At 37.1% G+C, this 23,354-nt stretch overlaps 1 protein-coding gene and 1 long non-coding RNA gene across 5 annotated transcripts in view; one reads left to right on the forward strand and one right to left on the reverse strand.

Annotated features, from left to right (window-relative positions):
- Positions 1–22,119, forward strand: part of KIF27 (kinesin family member 27) — a 33,569-nt gene extending 11,450 nt beyond the window's left edge. Inside the window, exons 5-11 of one of the 4 annotated variants that reach the window (XM_085565963.1) lie at positions 1,907–2,050; positions 5,411–5,583; positions 5,968–6,101; positions 6,641–6,796; positions 7,785–7,990; positions 8,846–8,983; positions 17,615–22,119. In XM_085565963.1, the coding sequence (XP_085422089.1) occupies positions 1,907–2,050; positions 5,411–5,583; positions 5,968–6,101; positions 6,641–6,796; positions 7,785–7,990; positions 8,846–8,944 (912 nt within the window). In that variant the 3' untranslated portion in view covers positions 8,945–8,983; positions 17,615–22,119. Of the gene's footprint in view, positions 1–1,906; positions 2,051–5,410; positions 5,584–5,967; positions 6,102–6,640; positions 6,797–7,784; positions 7,991–8,845; positions 8,984–9,219; positions 9,394–17,614 lie in introns of those variants that run through there. The other 3 variants (XM_077790322.2, XM_085565965.1, XM_085565964.1) reach the window with 3 other exon arrangements.
- Positions 8,846–17,886, reverse strand: LOC146763861 (uncharacterized). The gene is made up of 2 exons (XR_014951018.1): positions 15,644–17,886; positions 8,846–12,446 (listed from the first exon to the last, which is right to left on the reverse strand). It is a non-coding gene; the product is annotated as an uncharacterized LOC146763861 (long non-coding RNA).
- Positions 22,120–23,354: the final 1,235 nt, after the last annotated feature.

The following is a 23,354-nucleotide window of genomic DNA, read 5'->3' on the forward strand; positions in this document are numbered from 1 at the left end:
GGAAGATATTACTCCATCAGAAGTATTACAGATAGAATTACAATGCAGATATTTTCAAAGATATCAATGGGTTTACAGATAACCCGGGGATGAAGTTTTGCAACTTTTGTCTAATATTATCTAATACTATGTATGTAATACGCTAATCTGTCTAATATGACAAAGTTACAGTCCCATCTCTTATCTCTTAGCAATTTCCTAAACTGTATTTCTTCAGCTGTGGTCTCACAAAACCTTCTGTATTTCTTTTTCCATTGCCATGTCTTTAGCTAACTGAGTTTCTAAACTCTTGGCAGATTTCTTTGTCTAATCACATTCTAGGATTTGCTTTTGTGTTTAGCATCAACTTTTGGTTTTTGGTGACATCATGCTTCCTTATGGTTTTCCAAATAGCATGAAAATTTCAAAACATCTGGGAGTCTTAGCATGCAGATATACCACGTGGATCCTGTCATGTTGCTAGTGCTGATTAGCTATTTCTCTCACAGAACATAATAGTCCTAGAGATGACCTGTGGAGAGAAGAGCTCTCAGCCTTCTGAGAGCATGTCTCCTAGCAGAACTGACACATGATTAAATAAATAATTATTTTTGGAAACATTCCCATATACATTTAGGAAGTAGTTGTATTGGTTGTGCTGAGTTAAAATGTTGACTGTGAACATCAGAAGAAAAGAAATGCAGGTTATTGTACAGTGACAATAATCTCAAATCAAAATTAATTTTATTACTTAAAAGAACTGTACCTCAGTTGGAATCTGAGTGAAGTTCTGATGCAGATGAATACCTCAGAAAAAATAATTTGAGTTTGTTATGTGTGGAAGGAGGCAGTGCTCCAGTAAGTTAGAATTCTGTAACATCAACACATTTTTAAGTTTGCAGCCAAACTGATAAAGCTAGAAATAGTTATAAGGCCATTGCATAAACAAATTTAGTCTTTTATTTGCTCTCAATCAATCTAAATCACAGCTTTTTTTTTTTTCTTCTTGATTTTCATATGTGGCTTGCTTTAAACCTGTTTTCCAGGTTCAAAACAGTGTAAAAGCTGAGCTTAAACTTAGCTTAAACTCCTTTCCCCGGGTGAGTATGCCATCCACAGCCAGGAAGAGATGGTTAGAGAAAGGCCAAAATAAATGAGACACTACAGACTCTAGAGCAGGGTTTGCATATGGACAGATTTAGCAACTAGTAGAGGACCTGTTCTTGTCTGTACATAAACCGTAATTTGATAGCAGCTATTATTGTCTGGATAATGCTGTCTTACATGATAATCAAATACCTGTTGGGCTGTAGATAAACTCATTCATATGTCCACCACCCGGACTCTTGGAGAAAAAATAGGAAGAGCACGAATGAGAAGGTTTGTGTTTTGATGTAATGTTTCAATACTTTGGCTTCTGCAGGCTTTCTGGACCACTAACAGCACTTGGAAGTCTCCATCAATCAGTATAAATTCATCCACAAGAACATATGAACAAGCATTCTTGTGTTTTCTTTAATCTTTAAACTATTATCCAAGTTGCATATTTAGAACAGCTATTCTTATTGTTTCCATTTGACAAGTATGTTAATCACGAGATGCTGTGATCTTGTAGCTACATGTAACAGCATACTAAAGAGAATAACTGAATTTAATATATACTTCAATAAATAAGGTTTGGTTGTAAGTACATTATCTCCTTGGAAAGAATGAAACTTGTAGAACAAAATCAATAGATGAAACAGAAGTGAAGATTTAGCAGCTAGAAACTGCAGATAACCACTTAGACAATTTTCTATACATGCCTCAAGACTTTGCGGTTCTGGTCATGTCTTTTAATAACAGATGAGGTTTTATTTTGATTAATATTCCAGTTGTAGGAATAATAATGTCCCTTTTGTCCAGCTGAACTTTTTTTATTATCTAGCAGGTACTAGCTATGAATGAAGAACTATTTAGCCAGAAGAATCATGAAGTGCAGATACTGCAGAATCAGACAAAGGCATTGCTACAAGAAAAGAAAGAGCAACAGGAATTTTTAAAGGAGGCTCAAGAAACACAAAGATTACAGGTATTTTTCCACTGGTACACATTTATCTGCATTGAACTATCCTTCTACTTTGTGAATTGCTTCAGTAGGTCCCTCAGATTTTTTTTTACTTAATTAGCTTTCAATATTAGGGCCATTTTGTTATAATTAGAGCTGTTTCACAGAATGAGTTGGGTTCTTCTAGTGGATGTGTCACAGTAATGTGATTTCTGGAGACTTTATATGAGCCAATTTGTATCAGAAGCCTCCTGCATAACTTGAACTGAACCATTTATGCTCTCCATGCTTCCTGAAGGATAACACACAACCCTCTCCCCAGATTTGTATCATTCTTAAGGAGTTTCAGGACAATTAATAGATTCGGATTTGAAAGATGCTTTAAAATTTAAAAAAACTATAAGGATCCTCTTGCATGCTTTAATTTAAAAATTGTATAGAAAGTTATTTTGTTATAGCTGTATTAAGAATTAGAGTATTGACCCCTTTTGACTTTACAAGACAGTATTCCATCCCAACTTTCAGATCCTTTACCATTAGAGAAAACAGAGTGACACAGTGGAAAGTGAGGTAATGACAAAGTAGCTGCTTGCCTCTTTCCTTGTGTGGATCTTGAGTTTGCTAATGAAATTACGGTGACTAGTATGTGCATAACATTTCAAGATTAAAAAGACTGCACATAGAATAGTTAATATTCTGCTGGTGTTGCTGGACAAGCAGACTACAGATAACTTACTATATGTATTTTTAAAAGAGAAAAGCATAAACATGGACAGTTAGTACTCTTCTCCTTATTATACTTTTTCTTCTTTTTCCTTTTCTTTTCTGATGGCTTGGGGAGAGTCAGTGCATTAAAGGTAAGTAAATTAGTTATGATCTTTTTCTTCCTTCTGTCTCTTTCTTTCTTTTCTGTCACTTCTGGCTAGATTTTTTTTTTAGCCTGCACACCATAGTGTCGACTTACACTGTGATAATGCTTATATAAATTTTGGCGGATACAAGGTAGCTGTCACAGTGTAGATAGAAGAATCTTTCTGTATCAGAGGCAGGAGGGAAGCTTGAGAACTTTCAGGCACCATTTTGGCATTTAGTTCACTAAACTGCCACTTCTATTTAAAAACATACAATGTAAAGGAAGTGCTTCTGTCAAATATTTTACATTGTATTCACAGACAGATGTAATTTAATGGTACATGATAGAATAAGGACTTTTAGAGCAGTGGGTATGAGGTAGGAGGTAATAAATGTTTATACACATATGTATTTATGCAATGGGTGTACACTGTGGAGTTGTGTGTGCAGTTGTAGCAGGGGCAAAGAGACTTTCAATCTAAGACAACAATATAAAGAATTAATAAAAATGTGTCACTTGAAGCGGAAGAATGCAGAATGTACCATGAGCTATATTTCAACTTCCCTGTTGTTGCTAGGCCTGATTTTAACCATATTCAAAAATAATAAAAAATAATCAAGTGAGTAGAAAATGGAAATAACCAGGCCTTATGGATGAATCAGTTTAGATAACATAAGTACTTTTGAACAATGTATGGAGAATGCTGTAGGAAAAGCAGATAAGGTATTGAAACTAGCATTATCAACAAACCTGAGGCTGGGTGGAAGAAAAAGCAGCAAGTGATCCTGGGATATGTACATGTTTAGTTTATTTATACAAGTAATCTTTAAAGTGGAATTGTACAAAGTGGAAGGGGAAGCCTATATACATGTTTAATGAATAAGACTCAGACCATAAGTTCAATTTGAAAATATTTGTTTAATTCTCATTTTATTTCTCCATAAACACACATATAAAGCAAGCATGAGCTCCTAATTATGTCATCCACTTCTCACTAGATGCCTGGATAGGCTAATGTAACTAGATCAGGTGTTCTATGGGAAAATTGAAACCCACACAATTACCTTGAGTCACAATTTAATAGAAAGGTTAAATTTAATAGAAATGTTACAATAAATGTAATGCCATTCAAACTGGCTTAGACCCACAAAGTCAGATTACAGCCTGCCATCCTGTTGGCCAGGGTGGTGGTTGCAGTCCTATCAAGTGGTGATTGCAGTCCTGTTGAAGTGATGGTTGCAGTCAAAAGTGATGGTCCTCATCTGGATCTGTCCAGGGGTGGTGGGGCTTCCAAGCCCCCAGTTATTTATGGTCAGGTTCAAGGGAAAGTATTCAGCACATCCCCTAGGGTGGACAGTTACACAATGGGAATGATGTAGTCCTGTGAGTCATAGGATATTTTTAGGAATTCTTGGTGGTCTAAGTTGCTACAGCTATCAGTTGTGGTGGTACCATTGAGTCCATTATGGCCCATTGGCAGAGATGACCACCTCAGGATCGGGGGGACTGTGCTGGTGTTTCCCCAGAAGGAGTTAGCACTGCAGAGTCATTTGTGAAGAAAAAGAAACACTCCCCTTCTCACAGGGGTTGGCTCTTCTACCTTGTCTCATTTAACACCCAGCTTGTAGTCTGAGGTGTCAGCTGGGCATCTACTGGGCATCTACTTCAAACAACCAATCATTAACAGTTTGTCAGAAATGGCATAGAATACTCAATTTGGTTACACCCCACAATGGCACTCTTTCTGTAACCCAGGACACCTGGGTTGGTCTGAACAAAAATGTATCTAATCTTTACTGGACTGGGGAGTGGGAGGGGGGCTCTGAGACTGAAGATACGTCACAGAATTCTCTGTTGCAGAATTTGCCTGTGCCCTGCACAATAATTTGGGGTCAGTGGGTGATTTACAAGATTCATGACCTTTGTGAGGAACTAGAAGTCATGAATATGATACAGAGCTCAATTTTGCTTTTGCTTTATTTTTTTCCCATGAGACTAGAAAATGGTGGAACAGCATATAGTCATTGATCAGCTAAAATTGAGATTAGAGGAGTTTACAGATGTGAAATCTTTAGATTTCCCATGTGCTTATGAAGCTGAGATATTATCTTCAGCTTCATAAGCTTATGCTTATGAATATAATTTTTTATGCCACAATTATCCAAAATATTTAGGCTTAAAATTCCCACCTACAAGTCCTATGGCTGTCATGGTTTCACCTCCCAGCTAGTTTTCTAGGGGTTTTGAGGGTTCAAGTATGAGACATAATAAAAAATGAATTATTATTCTTACCAATATGTTGAGAACATGGGATAATGAATTGCTACCAGTGCCCACTTTCACTTTTGGAACGATTCCTCTAGGCTCTTGCAAAACAATTTGGTACACAGGGATTCAGAGTTATTATAGAAAACCTGTGTAATTTTGCTTACAAGCTGAGATGGTGAAATAGTTTTTAAAATATGAGTAATGAAATGCTAAATTATTGCAAGTATTTTTACCCTTCACTATTTTTGTGTGCTTTTTGATAGGGGTATACCAGCCCCCCTGTCTTGTTTCTGGCCCAGATGACAGAATTCCATATTCGCAGACAGATTATACTGAGCAAATTAGAAGATCAAGATAAAGTCCTTCACTGCCACCTCCCTGATCAGAGTGACGAAGAGGAAGACAATACACGCTGCGAAGAGAAAACCTCATATAAGTAATGTTTTGTTGTTCTTTCACTTTTGTTACAGAAAAATGTATAGCAAAGGTAGTATTAGTGCCTAATCCTTCCATGATATGAGACCATCTGTGATGATACTTAAGTAAACCTGTGGGACCAACTGGGCATAGTGCAAAATAAGTTTAATATATGTAGGTTTAGCGAAGATTGTGTAATCCTTGCTTGTGGGTCAGAATCTACCTTGAAGACTGGGGGATTGGGTGATGGTGTGTGTGGGAGTGGTGTGGATGATGAAGAAAGTATAAATGCTTTCTTAAGTTTGAGCTTCTTCTCTGTTAAGATAATCTACTTTGCTTGATGCTTAAAGAAAAAAAAATCCCTGTGTATTTGCAGAGTAGCATGTTTATTGTTCTTCCATAGGTGTTCCATAAATCAAACATGGACACAAAATCATGCATCTCTGTGCTTTCTTCCTGATGTAAGTGACATGAAGCATCAAGTAGACAAGTCTGGTTTGTCCAATAAATCTGCCCTACAAACCGACACAAACACAGGTATAATGAAAGTCATTAGAGCAAATCTTACTACAGTATCAGAATATGCAATAATATCTTTAGCTTATGTAATTTGTTTTCCCAGCAAAATATGTGTATTTGTTACAAATATTTTTTTGGTTATAATTCAATGTAGCTTTTCCAATTTCTGTTCTTTCCCATTCCTATGAAACTGATGTTAGTAACTTCTAAGTAATACTTACTAGCCAGAAAGCAGTTCACTTATCAAAAACCTACTCAGGAATAAATTTTTGGAATTGCTTCAATGCAAGAAAATGGATGCTATTATCTTACCAAAAATACTGAAGTGGTTTCCTGGAATATTTTTCAGATGTAGGGTATTGAAATGCAAGTGTATACAATCCTTTTTTTTCCTGTTTAGACACATGGCAGGGAAGAATACCCTGCTTTCGTCTCTCCTTTTGATTCTTGTACTTCATATGGAAGAACAGCACACAGTTAATATTACAGAGCACTACCTTTTGAATACAGCATCTATTGCAGATTTCATAACTCTATTTTGCTTTGTTTTTTTCAAGGTGAAGAGAGTGACAGCCTCCAGAATAGCCATGTTATTAACATGCAGAAGTTAACGAATTCAGAGTTGAGACTTGCTAAGACTGAGCAAAAAATAAGAAAACTTGCACTTAATATGAAAAGGAAAGAGGAACTTATTAAGGATTTAGTAAGAACAGGTAACTGGCTACTGTAGGAATACTAGATACTGAAGGGAATTAAGATGTTCTGAAATAAAGAAAAAGGCACTGAAAACCTGAAATCCTGTATTTCTTAGTTTTTACACAACTATCTTAGACAAGAATACTTTTAACTACTTAAAAATCCATAGATTTTGCTAATTACTTGCTATGATCGCACTGAAAATTTTGATTACATGAAGATTATTTGTTAAATATTACTATGAAGATTATTTGTTAAATATTTTTTGTCCTTTGTTGATTATTGCTTTTATCCTACAGTAGTGTAATTTTTAATGTATGGTCAGTGCTATCTCTTTGTAGATGTGCATTTGTGACATAGTGTCTGGGATTGGAGAAAAGATACATCATTGTATCTTCTATATTCTATAACAGTAGAGAAATGGGAGTCAGAAGGGGATGAACGAAAAAAATCAGTGTCCCTGGCAGCATACATCCCTTACACATCTGTCCTGATAGAGAGACTAACCTTGTGATGACAGGAAGGATCTCTTTCCTCAGCCCCTTTAATCACACTCTTCTCTTTTCTTTACCTTCTCTTGAGGTGGTCTGAGAAAGATTCTGTGCCATCTCAGATTGCCTGAACAGGACAAGACACAGAGTAGAAACACAATCCAATTATTAAACTGAAAGTTGAATAATTAAAAAATGGCATATTCTTCTGGGGAAAAAAATTGTGAAATACAGGATAGCTGTTTTGCCAAAATCTGCAGTAGAATTTAACTCTGGCACTCAGCTGGCATTTTCTTGGGTGGCATGAGGTGACTCACGAAATGTTCAGATGTAGGACTCTGTATCTCCATTTCAGTTAGAAGGGAGCTGCAGGTTCCTTTAGTGTTGGAAGATGTATCAGAAATTACTGACTTAGGCAAAACAAATTAAATAATATTTCAGCTCCAGGAGTGAGTATTACATTTCAACTAATTATTATGTTGGTTTTAAACTATTTGTATATGTTGTCTTTAAGGTAAGGATGCTCTGTCTGTAAGCTGGCAGTGTTCTTTGAAGATAAGTCAACTGGAGCAAGAAATTGAGCAGGCCAAAACACAGCTGTCTGAAACACAAAAGCAGCTTCAGGAGCCAGATAGTAAAGAGCTGAGAGATATTCCTGAGAAAGTCATGTTACAGAAAGAGTGCCAGAAGAAGACAGAGGCAGCTAAGTTGAAAGTGCAGGTATTTCTGATCTGATCATTAAGATTTGCAAACCTCTTTCTCACTGTCTGAACCTTAACACTCTGTTTGTAAAATTTGTACCTGTTTTACACACTGGAAGCTGGTTGGATTGAAGTATCTAGTGGGAAACTTAATACTATTATACTGAAAGTGCTGGTTAACATTGACTTTGGTTAGATACATAAAATACCTTCTTGGTATGTAAGAGGCTAAGAAAGTATTGGGAGATATATTTCCATACATCGTTGTACATAGTCCAATAGAAGGACTTATTCAAGAGGGGGTATTACAAATTTATTACTTGCTGTAAATAAAATTGATGTTTTATGGAAATACTATATAAATTGTAGGTCTAAGAAAATCCCTGCAATGTTTTGCAAGATCAGTGTCATTGTTTGACACTGACCTTCTATTTTTAAGTTCTGCAACATCTAAGTTAGTATTCTGTGTAGGGCCACCTTAGGTGCTCTGTGTCTCTCAATCCTAGAATGACAGGTCAGTAAAGTTCCACACAGAAAGAGGTAGTTTGTTTATTGACTTGAGCTCAGGACCAGCATTCTGACACCATTGTGTCTCTGCAAATGTTTCAGAACTGTGGTTTCTGCTAGATTTTAGTACTTTTACTGTATTGCCAAGCATGAACTGTACCTTTTCATGTAGTTTAATTCTGCCTGTGCCAGCTTCACCAGATAGCTCAGAAGCTACAGTAATAGCAACTGATTGTTTGGGCAGAAGTTAATAAATCTTGGTGACCCTAAGAATTCAATGAAATAAAGAATGAAGCTCTGTTATATTTTAGTTACAAGTTTTCCTGCTCTTAATATGAAATTTGTCATGAACATTCTGACCTTACAGAAGAGAGAAGCAAGAGAACTTGCGCAGAAAGTGGCTCAGTTGAAGCATCAGCTATCCCAGATAGAGGAGAGACTGTGTGAGGAGAGTGAAAAGAAGTAACTGGAAGCAGAGCTTCAGCAGGACCAGCAACAAATGAAAGTAAGATTATTCCTGTTTTCCCTATGACAAAGATTAGGATGAATAATTTTTGCCCCTGCTTCCCCGAAAAAACTACACTACCAGCTTTTTCCCTTATTTTTAATAATGCCATAATGAATTTCTTGATAAATGCACCAAAGAAATTGTCTATAAACATTTTACATTAATCTCCATTTTGCCTTTCTCTTTCAGCTTTTTTTTTCCCCTTCATTTTATTACTTTTTGTTTGTTCACAGGATCTTCAATTTAAGATGGAGCAACAACAGATCAGATGATCCTTAAAATTTAGAATAAAGAAAATGCTGCTTTTAAAAAGAAGAAAAATAACTCAGTGAGAACTCCAGAGAAATAGTTAATCTATTCCAAATATGTGTGACCCCTGAAATAAAAAAAAAAAAAATCGTTTTTCATCTCTAGTCATCTGATTTTGTAAACTGTTTGTATGAAGAGTATTCCATCATAGTTTTGTCTTTTTTTTTAGCTGTAGCAAAAATTGGGAGTAGAGCCTAGCAGCTTTTGTAGTGTACTCTTTTTGAATGAAAGAAAGGAAGGCCTTTGGTGTCTTTTTTTTTTTTTCCTATAATTTGTCAAGAATACTGATTCAGAGACCGGTGAATTCATCAGCTTTGGTTGTCCAGTTGGTTTGAGGGTGACCTTGATGTGCTGTATTTTAAGGGTTCCGTGGGTTATTCAGGTGTTTTATTTTGTTTTGGTTTCTACTCTGATATTAATTACAGTGGTTTCAGTTGTTGATAACAGGGTTAGAAAAGTATGTATCCTATGTAGCAGTGCCACCTACATTACTTCAGATGTTTACACTGAAATATGAATTACCCTAAGTCTTTAAAGGTGAAAAGAAATTTTAGAAGTTAAATAAAGGAAACTTTTTAGCCTTAGCAGGAATATATAATCTTATAAACTGTGGCTTCAGAATAAATTTATAAAGGGCCATGCTTGCAGGTCCAACAAAGAGCTAGTTTTCAGCCACTAAAATGCAATGATGGGCTAGCTGAATTTTCATGGTACCATCTAAACTTAATTTCTGTGCTTGGATAGATGACATCAATTTATGTAAATAGTTTTTACAAAGATATTCTTTTGTGGAAAAAATGACGGGAGACAAGTCCATTCTATAATGTCAACAAGTCTCAGTTTATTCCAAGCACGCATGTACAGTTATACCTGTTATAATGAAGCTCATGCATATTGCAAAACTTAGGCTCATCATTGGTGTATCAAAAACAGGTCAACCCCGCCTTTGGGGCTTTCTAAGCTTGCTTTGTTTTCCCTTACACTTATCTTTTTGCTGACCATTCTACTGTTGGGAACCAGCTTACCCAAAGACATAAGATACTGTTGCTACATCTGCTATTGCTGCACTATGCAATTTTCAGCTACTGCTTCACTAACTGCACTTAGTCATGTCCTTTCTCATGAAGCCATTCATCCACAAAACTCTCCACATTTCCCCTGTTTTTGTTTTGGACCATTAAGTTAGTTGTCCACATCTTTTGAATCATACATTCTACTAGCCTCTGAAGACAGCTAAACAGGCAGGGCAAGATCAGCAAGAGTAGTAAAACAACAATCAAGATTCCCACTGCATACATAATAAAAGTTCTTAGCCAAGGACCGATCCCTAAGCTTTTAAGCCATTCTTCTATCCCCAGACCATCTTCCTTTTTTAATTGATGAAACCCCTGTTGTAGTTCTTTAATCTTAGCATGTATTGATACAGAATGATCAGAGAGATTCATGCAACACATTCCTTCAAATTCCTCAAATCCATGTCCCTGGGCTAACAACAAAAAATCAATGGCTGCTCTGTTCTGCAGTACGGCATGATTTACACTTTGTATATCCATAGCAAGCATAGCTAAAACCTCTGATGTTTTGTTAAGTTCATCTTTAGCCCAACATCCTAATTGTTCAGCTAAAACCATAGCCTTTCTGGCAGCTCCTCCTGGTAACACTGTTGCCACTATTACCTGTTTCAAAGTACTCCAAAATTTAGGTTGTCCAACCTGATCACATTGTAAGTCATGCACGTTACACCTTTTCCTTGTCTTCCCTAGCCTGTTCCATTGCATTAGCAACGACATATTAGGATGGAACAGCGCTAGTTTTCCTAGGTAACAGGGTCCCCCTTGTGGTTTTACCGGTATTCCATTCCAAGCTCTATCTCCACAGATCAAAAACACACCCTTTGGCAACCTTAAGGGTTTGGTTATCTTGGAACCATCAGTTAGAATATAACTGTGATGCTATCCTACCTGAGTCCAGTGAAGAGTCCAGAGAAGCCCATTTGTCTCTTGGGTTATTTAAATTCTGCAAATTCAATGGAACAAAGATAACCATCCTCCTGTTGAAACATTCCCTAAACTAGTATTAGCACTTCCAAAGAGATCTAATGCCTCTGGTGGAGATTGTAATATTTCTTTAAGTGACAGTACCAACAAACATTGCTTATAGCCATCTCTTTGACCTTCTGTGTAATCAATATTCTTGTCTGGCCCTTTCACCTTTGCAAAATTCTTGCAAAGCATTTGATCCTTTATCAACCCACAAAATTCCTCTGGTCTCCAGACAGGAACACCTGTTAGGCAGGTATGAAATGGATTTGTCACTCTTCCCAAGCTAAGGCATAACGAACTTTGATTAGTCATGTTAGCCAAGGTTACCCAAATATTTTCTCTGGGCTGATTAAATTGCATTAGTCCACAACAAAGATTAGTCAAAAGAACAAGATAGATTATCCACCTTATCACCCTCATGATTTCTTCCGCTTGGATTTTAATTTCAATGCCTGCACATATTTAATAAGCTTATCTAATTCTATGTCTGGATTTCCTACTACTGGTTTTCCTAAATAAGATCTTACAGATATCTTCACTTGCTTTTGACACCTTGTTGATAAGATTTTTGAATTTGCCTGTCTAATTAACCTATCACAAGCATGTTCTGCTTCCCACCTATAAAAAGCTAATCTCTTTTGTTCTGGCGCTTCAAATAACTACAAAGCTATAGCAACTCCTAAGCCTGTGTCTCGTATTAACTCTCTCTGCCAAGAATCTCCCTGTCTTCGAAAGTCACAATGTTTACACCAAAAATGTCGTTTTAAAAATACTTGATCTTCCCAGTACGTTTTTCCACAACTCCCACAAACAAAAGCAATCCAACTGTTACAATTAAAATTCCCACAACTAAGACACTCAGGATTCTTTGGTCCCAGAATATGAACAGTCTGTAAAGCCTCAATAGCTGTAACAATTGCTGTAAAAGTTGACTCTGAAGGCAAAAGTTGATCAATCACTGGGGAAAGTCCTCTTATCTCTTGAAGAATAGGTCCCACTGTGCAAATCAGCTTCTCTTCAGTTCTCCTCTGGTCCTGATCCGTCAGGCGAGCTAAGAGACGACTCATCCAGAGCTGGTTTAGTCCATTTCGCTGGCACCCAGAGTGAACCTGTAGGGATGGAAACACAAAGATATCCCCTTCCCCAATATAGGACCTTTGCTGGGTTCTGCCAGATACCTGTTTTAGGGTCCCTATACCTGACCCATACTTCTTTGCCCTTTTTGCTCATTTCTTTTTGTCCATAATGTACCATTGCAGGTGGTGCCTCTGAATCCCCAAATATACACAAATTATTAAGAACAAAGAGCAGCCTTTCCTGAACATCTCCAATCTCCCTATGTTTTTCCAAGTATCTCTTCAAAGTTCCATTTGCCCTTTCTACAATTGCTTGTCCAGTGGGAGAATGTGCTATTCCTGTAATGTGCTTAATTCCCCATGATTTTAAAAATCTATTCACCCTGCCACCAATGTATGCAGGACCATTGTCTGTCTTGATCTGCTTTGGCACTCCCATTACTGCAAAACAACTACACAAATGCCTTATAACATGTAATGCTTTTTCCCCAGCTTGAGCCGTTGCCAGATATATAAAACTGCATGTTGGGCTTTTTTTCTGGTTTTTTTTTTTTTTTTAATGGTATCTGTCCACTTGGAGTAAATGAGGTCCCATTACAAGAAACAAGCAATTTTTTCACTTTAGAATGTGACAGTGTCACCTACATATTTCTTACTGGAAAGGAATATCTCATTTTTATATCTGTGGTTGCTGTGGGTTTTCTTTTTTGGCTTTGAACAAAGATAGTATGAAATTGTCTACGCTCATCAGCATGCTGGATGAGGAGCTGTGTGATAAAAGTATGCAGCTTCAGGGCAACACCACTGACAAGTCAGACATTTTGGAAAAAATACAGGTTCTCCAAATGGAAAGGGATCAGGTGCTCAGAAGGAGAAATAGTATGGATAAGAATCTGAAAATTGGTAAAGTGTTGTCAACTGAAGTAAGTAAGCACTTCTGAGATAAATACAGGTTTTAGGTATTGTTTGATAATAAAGAATTTCAGTCAGAACCTAAAATGTCTCCAAATATCAGGTAAGCTAGAAAAAAGGAGCAAAAATTGGATACTTTTGTAAATAGCTATTTTAGAGTACTTCTATGATAGCACCAAGTATATACTGGTGAATGAAATTTAAGATCAGAGGAACATAAGTCAGATTGTGTCTTGCCAAACTCTATTAGTCTAAGAGTCATATAATGAGAAGTAAGGAAACCAGAACTTAATCTGTTTATCAAAGGCAGGTATTTTAATATCAGGATACATAACAAGCCATGTATTCACATAGTGATGTCCCTTGATTTTTTTCACAGAATCTTGTGAAAAAGCAAACTTCACCTGAAGGACTACTACTTATTTTCTACAGTGAAAAAAGTCATATTGCATGGATGGCCCATTACTTGGTGTTGATCGGTATCATAAAATAAATTCATATAAAATGCACAGATTACTTTTAGGTCTTGAGAAGCAATATGAGACTATGGCTTAGGTGATAATGTTCCAGAAAGACCCCCTTCTTGCCTCACTCATAAAAGTCTGCAGTGCTTCAGGCCAGGCATTTCTGCCACTTCCCTACATAAGTCATGGTCACCAAACTCCTTACTGACTGATTGATTAATTCATTAATCTAACAGAAAACTAGTACATTAAAAAATTAAAAATAGCAGAAGTCAAACTGTGGTGAGGATGAGGGAAGGATAAAAAGAGAAACATAACTTCTAGTTTTGTGATGAGCCATTTGATCAACCCCTGTATTGTGTTAGGAAAAGACAAATGGTCTAGATTTGCAATCTATGTCTTGTTTTCCCCATTCCATTGTCTGTGCTACTAGTTCACCTAACCATTAAGATCAGGTTTGCTCTTGAGAATGAAGCTAAGGATGTCTTGAAAGATTAATTCTGAGCTATTTTTTTTGTAAAGATCTCACTCATGTGTTTCTCTGTAGGAAGAACATATTCTTTTCCAGCTAGAAGAAGGAATGGAAGCCTTTGTAGCTGCAATTGATTGCAAGAATGAAAGTATTCATAATCGCCAGCACTTACTTAGGTCATCGTCTCAGAGTCTTTCACAGAGCCAGCATAACATAATAGGGAAACTAGTTTCTCTGTCTGCTGCTGAGCTCAGAGCTATCATCATCAGTTATTTCAACAAGTTTTTTTTTTAATATGATTTTATCCCATTTTCTATTACTATTCTATATACTGAGATGGTGACAGGAAATAAAAATAAATTTAAGAAGAAGCTTTTGGTTAATATATCTTCAGGTTACATAGATCTGCTATTAAATAGTTTTTAATTTTTATTAAACTTAAATAGGATACTTGTGAGTTAAATTTTTATATCATGTTTTGATAGATTAGCTAGAAACGTGCTACAAATCTGGAAATTACCTTGCCCTTTTCCAGTGCTCTGTGTTGTTAACTTAAGGAGAAACAGCATGTTTAAATAGTGGTGTTGTAGTAAAATTCTTCCTGACTGTAGAATTTCAGGAAACTTCATAAAGGCTGTTACTCCTATTGTGTTTTTCCTAAATCTGGTTTTGTTGGTTTAACAGAGCCTGAATTTAGAGGGGGCAGAGGAAGCCACGGAAGCAGCTTCTGAGAGAGAATGCTGCTCGAAGCTTCTACTATGTCCAGCAGAGCCAATCTCTGAAGGCTCTGATAATGGACATGTTGCTAATTGGACATGTTCTTTAATTAGAGAAATTGGTAACACCTCTGTGATGACGTATTTAAGAAGGAAAAAAAATGCACGGAGTTTTTGTTTTCCGAGGGCTGGGGGATGCTGGGGTAGCCATGAGGCTGCCATGGCCATGCAACTGCTGCCATCTCAGCATGGCCCACAGTGAACTGTGCCTGCCTGGCCACTTCTAGCCTGCCATGCCGTGGGCAGAAAGGCAGGGGTGGTGGCACCAGCTGCTGTTTCCTGGCACAGCCACAGGCATCTTGGCACAGTCCACAGTGAACTGGGCTTGCTTGGCTGCTTTTGAAGCCAGCTGTGCTGCGGGCAGAAGGGCAGGGATGGCAGTAGTGGCACCTCCTTGCAGGCACCCTGCATGAAGAGAGGCACTGAATGGTGCCAGCACCACAGTGGCTGGCATTGCCCAAACAGTGGCAGGGACCATCTGGCCAACAGTGAGGAGCATGGTGAGCATTTCCCCCATATAGAGCCCAGATGAGATCAGCCTTTTAGCACTTGCAAAACCCTGTAAGAACTTCACAATGGATAGAACTTGAAAACAAACAAACAAACCTGCAGACAGTTTTCTTCTCAGTCAGAAAAAAGGTGGTGAAGACACCTGGGGAGAACAACATGGTGCCACTTAGGTCAGTGAAAAGCCTCCTCCAGGAAGAGGACATGCTCCAAACATCAGACCTGAGATTCTTGTAGAAGCTGTGGTGAGGATTATAATACAACAAACTTTCCCCATAATTCCATGAAGTGCATAGGGGGATCCAGAGATCCACTCACAGCCCATGAGGAAAGGTGCTCATGCTGGACTAAGTGAATGCTGAAAAGCTGTAATTTAATGGGAAACTTGAGCAGAGAAAGATAGAGAAAGATAGAGAGAGAGATCCCTTTCTTCCAAACTAGAAGAGATTATCCTTGAAAGACTACATCCCACGAACTAAAATGACCCACTCTATGCAGTTTTGGGAAGACTGCATTAACTGTGGGAGGCACTCAAATTACAGCAGGTTGGGTGGGACTGGTACTCATGAAAATTAGAACCACGCTAGAAAAGTTTGCAGAGAATTGTGTCCCATGGGAAGAACTCCACAGCATAGCAAAAGAAAATCCTCTCCCTAAGTGAACTGAAGAAGGATTTCAAGTGAAAACACTAAGCAAAACTCTCACACGCTATCTTCCTGTGCTGTCAGTGGGAAGGAAGGAGGGACTGGAGGTGGAGAAAAAGAGTGTTTTAAAAGTTTTATTTTAGTTCTGATTATCCTCTTTTAGATCTGTTAATAAAATTTTCATTATACCTTTTAAATTTGAGCCTGTTTTGCCCTTTGAGTGTTTCCTCCTGGTCCTTACCTCAACTCAAGAGCCCTTTAGTTTTTCTTTCCTCCTCCTCTGCTGAACTACAGCAGAGGAAAAAGAATAGTTTTTCGTGAGTGCCTGGCTTTTAGCCAGTATCAATCCATGACACCAGTATAAACTGATGCTTTGCAGTGTATGCAGCTATGTGCTTAGGAATCATACATCTGGAGATGTATGTATGTAAATATTAAATGCACTATGACATGGTGTCTTTGTGATCTTGGGTGAACCTTTGGTAATTTTGTAGAAGGGTTGTCTGTGGGATGCAAGTTGGAAGTTTTTCAGAATCTGGAAAGCAATGTTCTTTCAGTTTAAATTTTGCACAATCCAAAAATCCACTAGTCCATGTGATCAAAATGTATGCATTTTAGTTTTGAAGAGTCAGCCTGTAGCAGTGGCAAGTCTATTTCCACTATAAGCTTAATTGCTTGTAGAGATCCAGTCCTTTTGTGTATTTTAATCTATTAGACTGAAGGGTAAAAGATTTTCTGAAAACTGCTTGATAAATCAAAATAAGTGTGTTTCTTTCTAAGATTGTTGGCCTGCGCGAGTCTGAACAAAAATTACAAGTGCAGATTGAAGAACAGGAAATGAAGTCCATACACCAGAAAAATATGATGTGTGAATTAGAATCTGCACTTGAACACATCAAGGTGCAATGTGACAGGCAGCTGACTCACCAACGCCAAGAACATGAGAAAAAAATACAGTTTATATTGAAAATTTTCAAAGGTATTTTCTTCTTGGGCAGGAATTATACAGCAAGTATTTTCTTTGGTCATTGACAAAGAAATACTGTATTCCAACTGAAAAAATGAATAAGGTTCAGAGATATATTTTGGCTGTCACTAATTCTATTGCTATGTAGGATGTCAAGGAACAGACACATGGTGTCTGTATGAATGAAAAACAGAATATTTTTTAAAAGCAGTATCAGAACTGTCGTATTTTTGTATTGAATTTACTGATACTGAAAAGTAAGACACCAGTTTTGTTGATCTTGATCTTCTAAATACTATTACAACTATATGTAGGATTAGCACAGCCTTTTTGATCTTATTTCATGTGAGTTAAACCATGCACATTGCAAGCAAAATGCCATCAAGATACTCTGTCTAATTGGGCATCTTGATTTTTGGCAAAGCTACTTGGTTCTTAAACTGATTTTATTTCTTCTAGAACAAAATAGTGAAGGTATTGCAGATACCCTGAAAGGGTATGAAGTAAAAATCCAGCAACTGGAAAAATATTTATTTTTCTATAAGAAAACCAGCAGAGAGCTGAAGAAGAAATTGAAGAGCCTTCTTGGAGAGTCATCTGAATAATTATGGTCATCCAGTAAATGTAAGCATATTATCTGATAAATGTTTATGCAATTCTCAACAGACCATTTGAAGAAGTATGTCAGATAGCTGTAGAACATTGTATTTTTACTGTATTAACTGTTTTTTGGGAATATATTCCACCTTTACCCACGTTTCAAGTGAGAGACATTTATTTATAGCAGTAGCTCTAGCAGTGGTGTGCCAATGGTTTAAATTCTTGCTCTGTTTTCTTTGGATTCTAACAATTTCAGCATTTACAACCTCAAACTGTTACAGTTCAGGCAAAGGAATTTTACTCTCTGAAAGCATCTGAACGCTACTGTAACTAACAGCTCTGTTATATGCCATGCATTTGATTTCTTAAAAGTTTCTGGGAGATTGTCAATGAAAAGTGCCACACTTACAGTTACTAACTTATTTTAGCTATTTACTAAAGCTGAAAGAGCATTTACACTTTTGAAGGGGAAGAAGAAATGGTCTCTATGGCAACTCTGTGCTTTGACATAAAAAAACCCCAACCAACTGAACAAACAAAACACAACAACCATTAGTATAAGTTTTTAAATGTTACATGTCCTTCTTGCCAGAACCCAGATGTACAACAGAGCTATTCATGTGGAGGAGAAAAGAAGATTAAGTTTCATCACCATTTCTGTTGTCTTATACCTCTCAATGCCACCACAATACCACACATACACAATATAGCCTTCTTGGCCTGTGTTTGTTTCTTTTTAAGGCTCAGCAAGACTGGTTCTTCCTCCCAAAGGATGCTTCTATTTCTTCCCACTCAGTGAAAATTCAGTTTCTTTCCTACACAGAGACGCTGATCACACCCCTCTGCTCCCAGAGTGAATTAGGGCTCAGCCCTTTCCCTCTAAGGCAAGATAATGAGCCTTCATATTCATGACTATAAAGTACACTATAAGACTGTGAACATGATTATTCTAGAGCCTGGATAATGAGTGAGCATGGGAAAGATTATTCTGTGTCTAGTATACACAGAAGCATGCAGAAGCATGTAGTTTAGGATATGTATCTTTGTGGACAACCTCTTAGCCTTGGGAAATTTTAGCAGTAGGAAGAAGGGAGAAGACCCCTATGAATTTCCAGCTTTTCTTATGCATATATTTGCAAGTTTTGGAAGATGCTCTGGATAGAGTTATTTTTCTTTTTAGTGCTTTTCAGTACATTATGAAACATATTGCTATATAATGCAATAAAACCATAATTTGTTACTGGGCTTTAGAAAGAATAAAATCCCTGTTTGTATATTGCAGTCAAATTTGTAAATGTCTTTTGTGTGTTGTACTAGTATAGTTGCTGACTTTCAGTACATGAATAATTTCAAATTTGTCATGGTTCAGTTGTTTTTGGACTTCTTTCTAGGATCCATGACAAATTCTAATGGTGAGCCTTGTATTAACAGCACCTTCTCAGATGAGAGTAATGGCAAGTACCACTTACGGTTTTGTAGATGATGAACTTTTTGAATAGAAAGGGCAAAATGCGAGGTGCTGATAACTTTTTACTATGTTCATTCTGTGAGTTGCTGATGCTGTAAAACCATGTTGCCTGCTTATGTCAGGCACTTAGAGAAGTTGTAACTTCTGCCTAACAGTATTGGTGTTGTTATCCAGTCAAGAGGAAGGACAAGTTGCTTCTGATGAATTTAAGTGAAAACAGCTGTCTTTACTAACTAAAGTAAAAGTACTTTTTCAAGTATCAGAAAATTCCCATTCTGTCAGTCTGCTCCATGTACTTTAAGCAATTAATAAAAAGAGTAGTAAAATAATTTAACAAAATTCTATACTGCTTCATTGGATTTTGTAACAGTCCCAATTCCTCGTGGAAATTTTTTGGGCTTTGCTTTAGATACCATCTAGGCAATGCTAACATAGACTGAAAACAGGGAGAGAAGGCAATTTTCCTTACCCACTGTGGTGAATAGCAGTAGTGTGTAATTAATATTTTCTTCCTGATGGTGAATCAGATTTCCAATTTCAGTTATGTGTAATAGGAGAAAATACAGCAAAGAGCAGGTCTGTATTCTTGTTATACTGCAGCTTTGAAGGAACTTCTCTTAAACCTGAGAAAATTCTAATTTTTTTTAACTACTTCAGTATTGGACAGAATATTCCTAATTCAGTACAGAAATATTCCCAACAATACGTAGCTCTTAAATGCAAGAAAATATGGATAAAATTTAAGAAAGCAAATAGGTTGGAAATAGGTTTTGGATAACAATATGTTTTGGATGTCCCATTCATGGAAGTGTTGAAGGTCAGACTGAACAGGGCTTTGAGCACCTTGACCTAGTCCCTGCCCTTGGCCGTCATCCTAAGAGGGTATGTAATAGACCTGGGTGTTGAAAGGTCCTTTCTGACCCAAAGCATTCTGTGATTCTGAAATGTTACGGTCTGTGTCTTGTTTATACCTATATGACTTTCATCTGGAAAATGGAGATGCCAACATGTGCAACTACCACAGAAAAAACTCCTCTCTGCCTGTTAGGTGTTAAGGAAAGTGTCATATGTCATTCTCCAGAGCCAGCCTAGTAATAAACAATTCCTCTGGTACTACAAACACAAAGCTCAAACATTTAGTTTGTCCCATGTTAACTGTCACTGAATGTAATATGGCTATAAAAATGCAGAATTGTTTGTGCAGCACTGAATGTAGTACTAAATCCTGGCATCTTACTTAGTAGTGACAGTTGCTGAAGTTGAACATTACGGAATGTTAAACTATGAGTAGGAGCTGGCTGATTAGAAGCAGATTAGAAAACCTCTGTCAGTTACCTGGGAAAAAAGCAGAGAACACAGGAATTAGAGGGAAATAACCAGAGAAGAGATAAAAAAGTAGACAAAGCAAAATACCTGTAAGTCTTTAGACTTTTTTTCCTCACACACTGTAGCACTAAGCCATTTCCAAAGCAAAGTGTGTGTGAAGAGAGCACTTCACTTTGGTGGGCAGCAGGGGAGGAAAGTGAGACAAAATTCTTTATTAATAAAGGTACCATGAATCTGTAATGCTGTTACAACTTACTAATGATTTCTGAAAACTAGTTTCATGAAGATGCCAACAGTGAAATAGAATGAAATTCTATTTCATTCTATTCTATGAAATTTCAAAGAAATGAGACAGTGTACATTTATTGAGATTTCATTATAATGCTGAAAGTCTTATTGCAGACTCACCAATTTGTTTGTCCTGCCTTTGTTTGTTTGTTTGTTGTTTGTTTTCTGGCCAACTCTTTGAAAATAATTTTGAAATATGGTACCAATTGATGGTAGTGATGCCAGTGCTCAGAACGGTGGACCCTGTGACCACAGAGGATAAAGTGTGTATAATTATATCCTGACAGATAGAATGCTATTGGGTGGAATGAAGTAATCTGTTTTGTTAGAGTCTGATTCAAACTAAACCCCCTTCATTTGGAAAGGTTGTAGGTTTTTTCATTATCTGCTGCACTACAGAAAATACTTATAAGAACAAGACTTTTATCTAATCAAATCAGTAAAGCCTGTAACTTGGAGATATGACTTATTTTCCAACATGTTTGTATTTGTAACAAATTTTGAATTAGAAAATCCAGGATATTTGTCTTTTCACAAAAACTAATTTGTCTATTTCAAGGTGTTATAAAATTGCTAGATTATTTTTAGAGAGAGTAATTTAATTATTCTATATTGTATCAGAAGTCAAAATCCAAAAGACTGATTACTTGCTATTCTATAAATTTGTCTTCCCTTAAGTTTTAATTTGTCCACCTATCCCTATTTGACCAATTTAGTTTGATTTTCTTTCTCTCTCAGGACATTTATTTGAAGCTTTGCCCACCTCCTGCCCTGTCATCCCACACTGTAGAACTAACTTGTGTTGTTTCTAGTGCTACTGAGTTTGACATACTTAAAAATCAGTTTGTTTTATGCTTGCTGATTAACAGGAGTTCTATTTAAATGAAACCAAAATTGAATTCTAGAAGTGCCTGTTGATGCCATCATAAAAAAGTCATGATTCCACCATAAAAACCAGTTTTTAAGTGTTCAAGTAACACATAATGTTTCTAACTTGGGCAATGCTAAATACATTTCTTATTCAACACAACTCCTTTCCCTGTTTACCACTTGCTGTATTAGCCTGTCCAGTATAGAATTAGTCTATCCAATATAAATTACACATAAATTCTTCAATCAGCTGATTTTTTCTCTTCTATGTTGTTCTTACTCTTAAATTCTTTCTATGTCTCTTGGGGAAAAAAAAAATTGTATTTTCTCATATCTAGTTCCTTTTACATTTGTAATAAATGAATGTTCACAAAGCTTTTTTTGTAGCTGTTGTAGTTTGTTTCAGGAAGGATACTTCTCTTCTGCTTTCTTTGGAAAATTCAGCAATTGTTTCAGTATTATTTTCTCACAATGAGTCACTTTAGAATGGAACTGTATATGAATTTGCAATAGAAAGCTTTGATATTAACTTAATTTTCTGTACAAATGTTCAACACTATTTTGTATCTGTTCTAGTTACTTTGAAATACTCTGTAAATTGTGTTGCAACACAGTAAAACCCTTCTTTTTCAAAAAGGTTAATTAAAAAAAAAATCAAACCCGCATAACTAAGGCTGAGGTGACAAAGCCAGAATAAAGATCAAAAGCATCAAAATGAGAGCAGTAATGCTCTCATTTACTGAACAGTGAGTTCAGACTGCATAGATTCAGTGCTAGCTTTAAATAGACAGTTAAAGTTCTGAATTGAGACAAATTTTCCCAATGAAACAAAAACAGAGGCTAGGGAGATAAAGAGGCTTGTTGGAAAGACCAAAGCACAGTATACATGTAGGGAGGAACTGGAGAAAAGAATTCTGGGATGGATATGACTAAAGACTACTACACAACCTTAAATATTTTTTTTAATGAATCAAACTAACAGAAATAACTCTGGTTAGGGCAACAGTTATGGAAAACTGTGGGGTTGCATTTTCATGTTTTATTGTGGTTCATTGTATTTTGTATATCAAAATGGTTCATTCCTTTGTACCCTCTGCACCCTTTTGGTTTAGCCCTGGCTTTCCCTCCTCTCCTTACGTGTCAATCTCCCCAAAAGTGCTGAATCATTCCCCTGTCTCCTCCCAGTGCCCTGTCTGTCACTCAGCGCCCCTTCCCTTCTATCTGGAAGCTTCCATAGAGGGTGTGGGTGATTGGACAAGGGCCTGGGGCCCCTCCCCTGTTCCTCCCTGACTGGATGCCCTAGTTGTCACTTACTGAGAGAGCCACACCCGTGTATATTCCCATTGGTTAGTCGGGTTTCCCCCCCCCCCCCCCCCCTCAGTATATAAGCTGTTGTTTGCACCACTTCAGTGCTTCTTTCAGCTGGAGTTGAGTTTGTTTGGGTTCTGGGGTTCTCTCAGAGTCTCAATAAACTTTGGAGTTTTTTCCCTGAAGAGTGCTATCTCTATTATTTGTTGGTGGGATCAGCCAAATTGCTGGACCCAGGAAGGCACTCTCCAAAGGCCAGCAGGATCCAGTGGGGAGTGCGAACCACTATCGAATCGCCCCTTTTGGAGCTAGCCGGGGCTGGAAGGAAATAATCTCCTG

The sequence above is a fragment of the Lonchura striata genome, chromosome Z, assembly GCF_050655825.1.
Source record: "Lonchura striata isolate lonStrDom1 chromosome Z, ASM5065582v1, whole genome shotgun sequence".
In the NCBI taxonomy this organism is placed as follows: domain Eukaryota; kingdom Metazoa; phylum Chordata; class Aves; order Passeriformes; family Estrildidae; genus Lonchura; species Lonchura striata.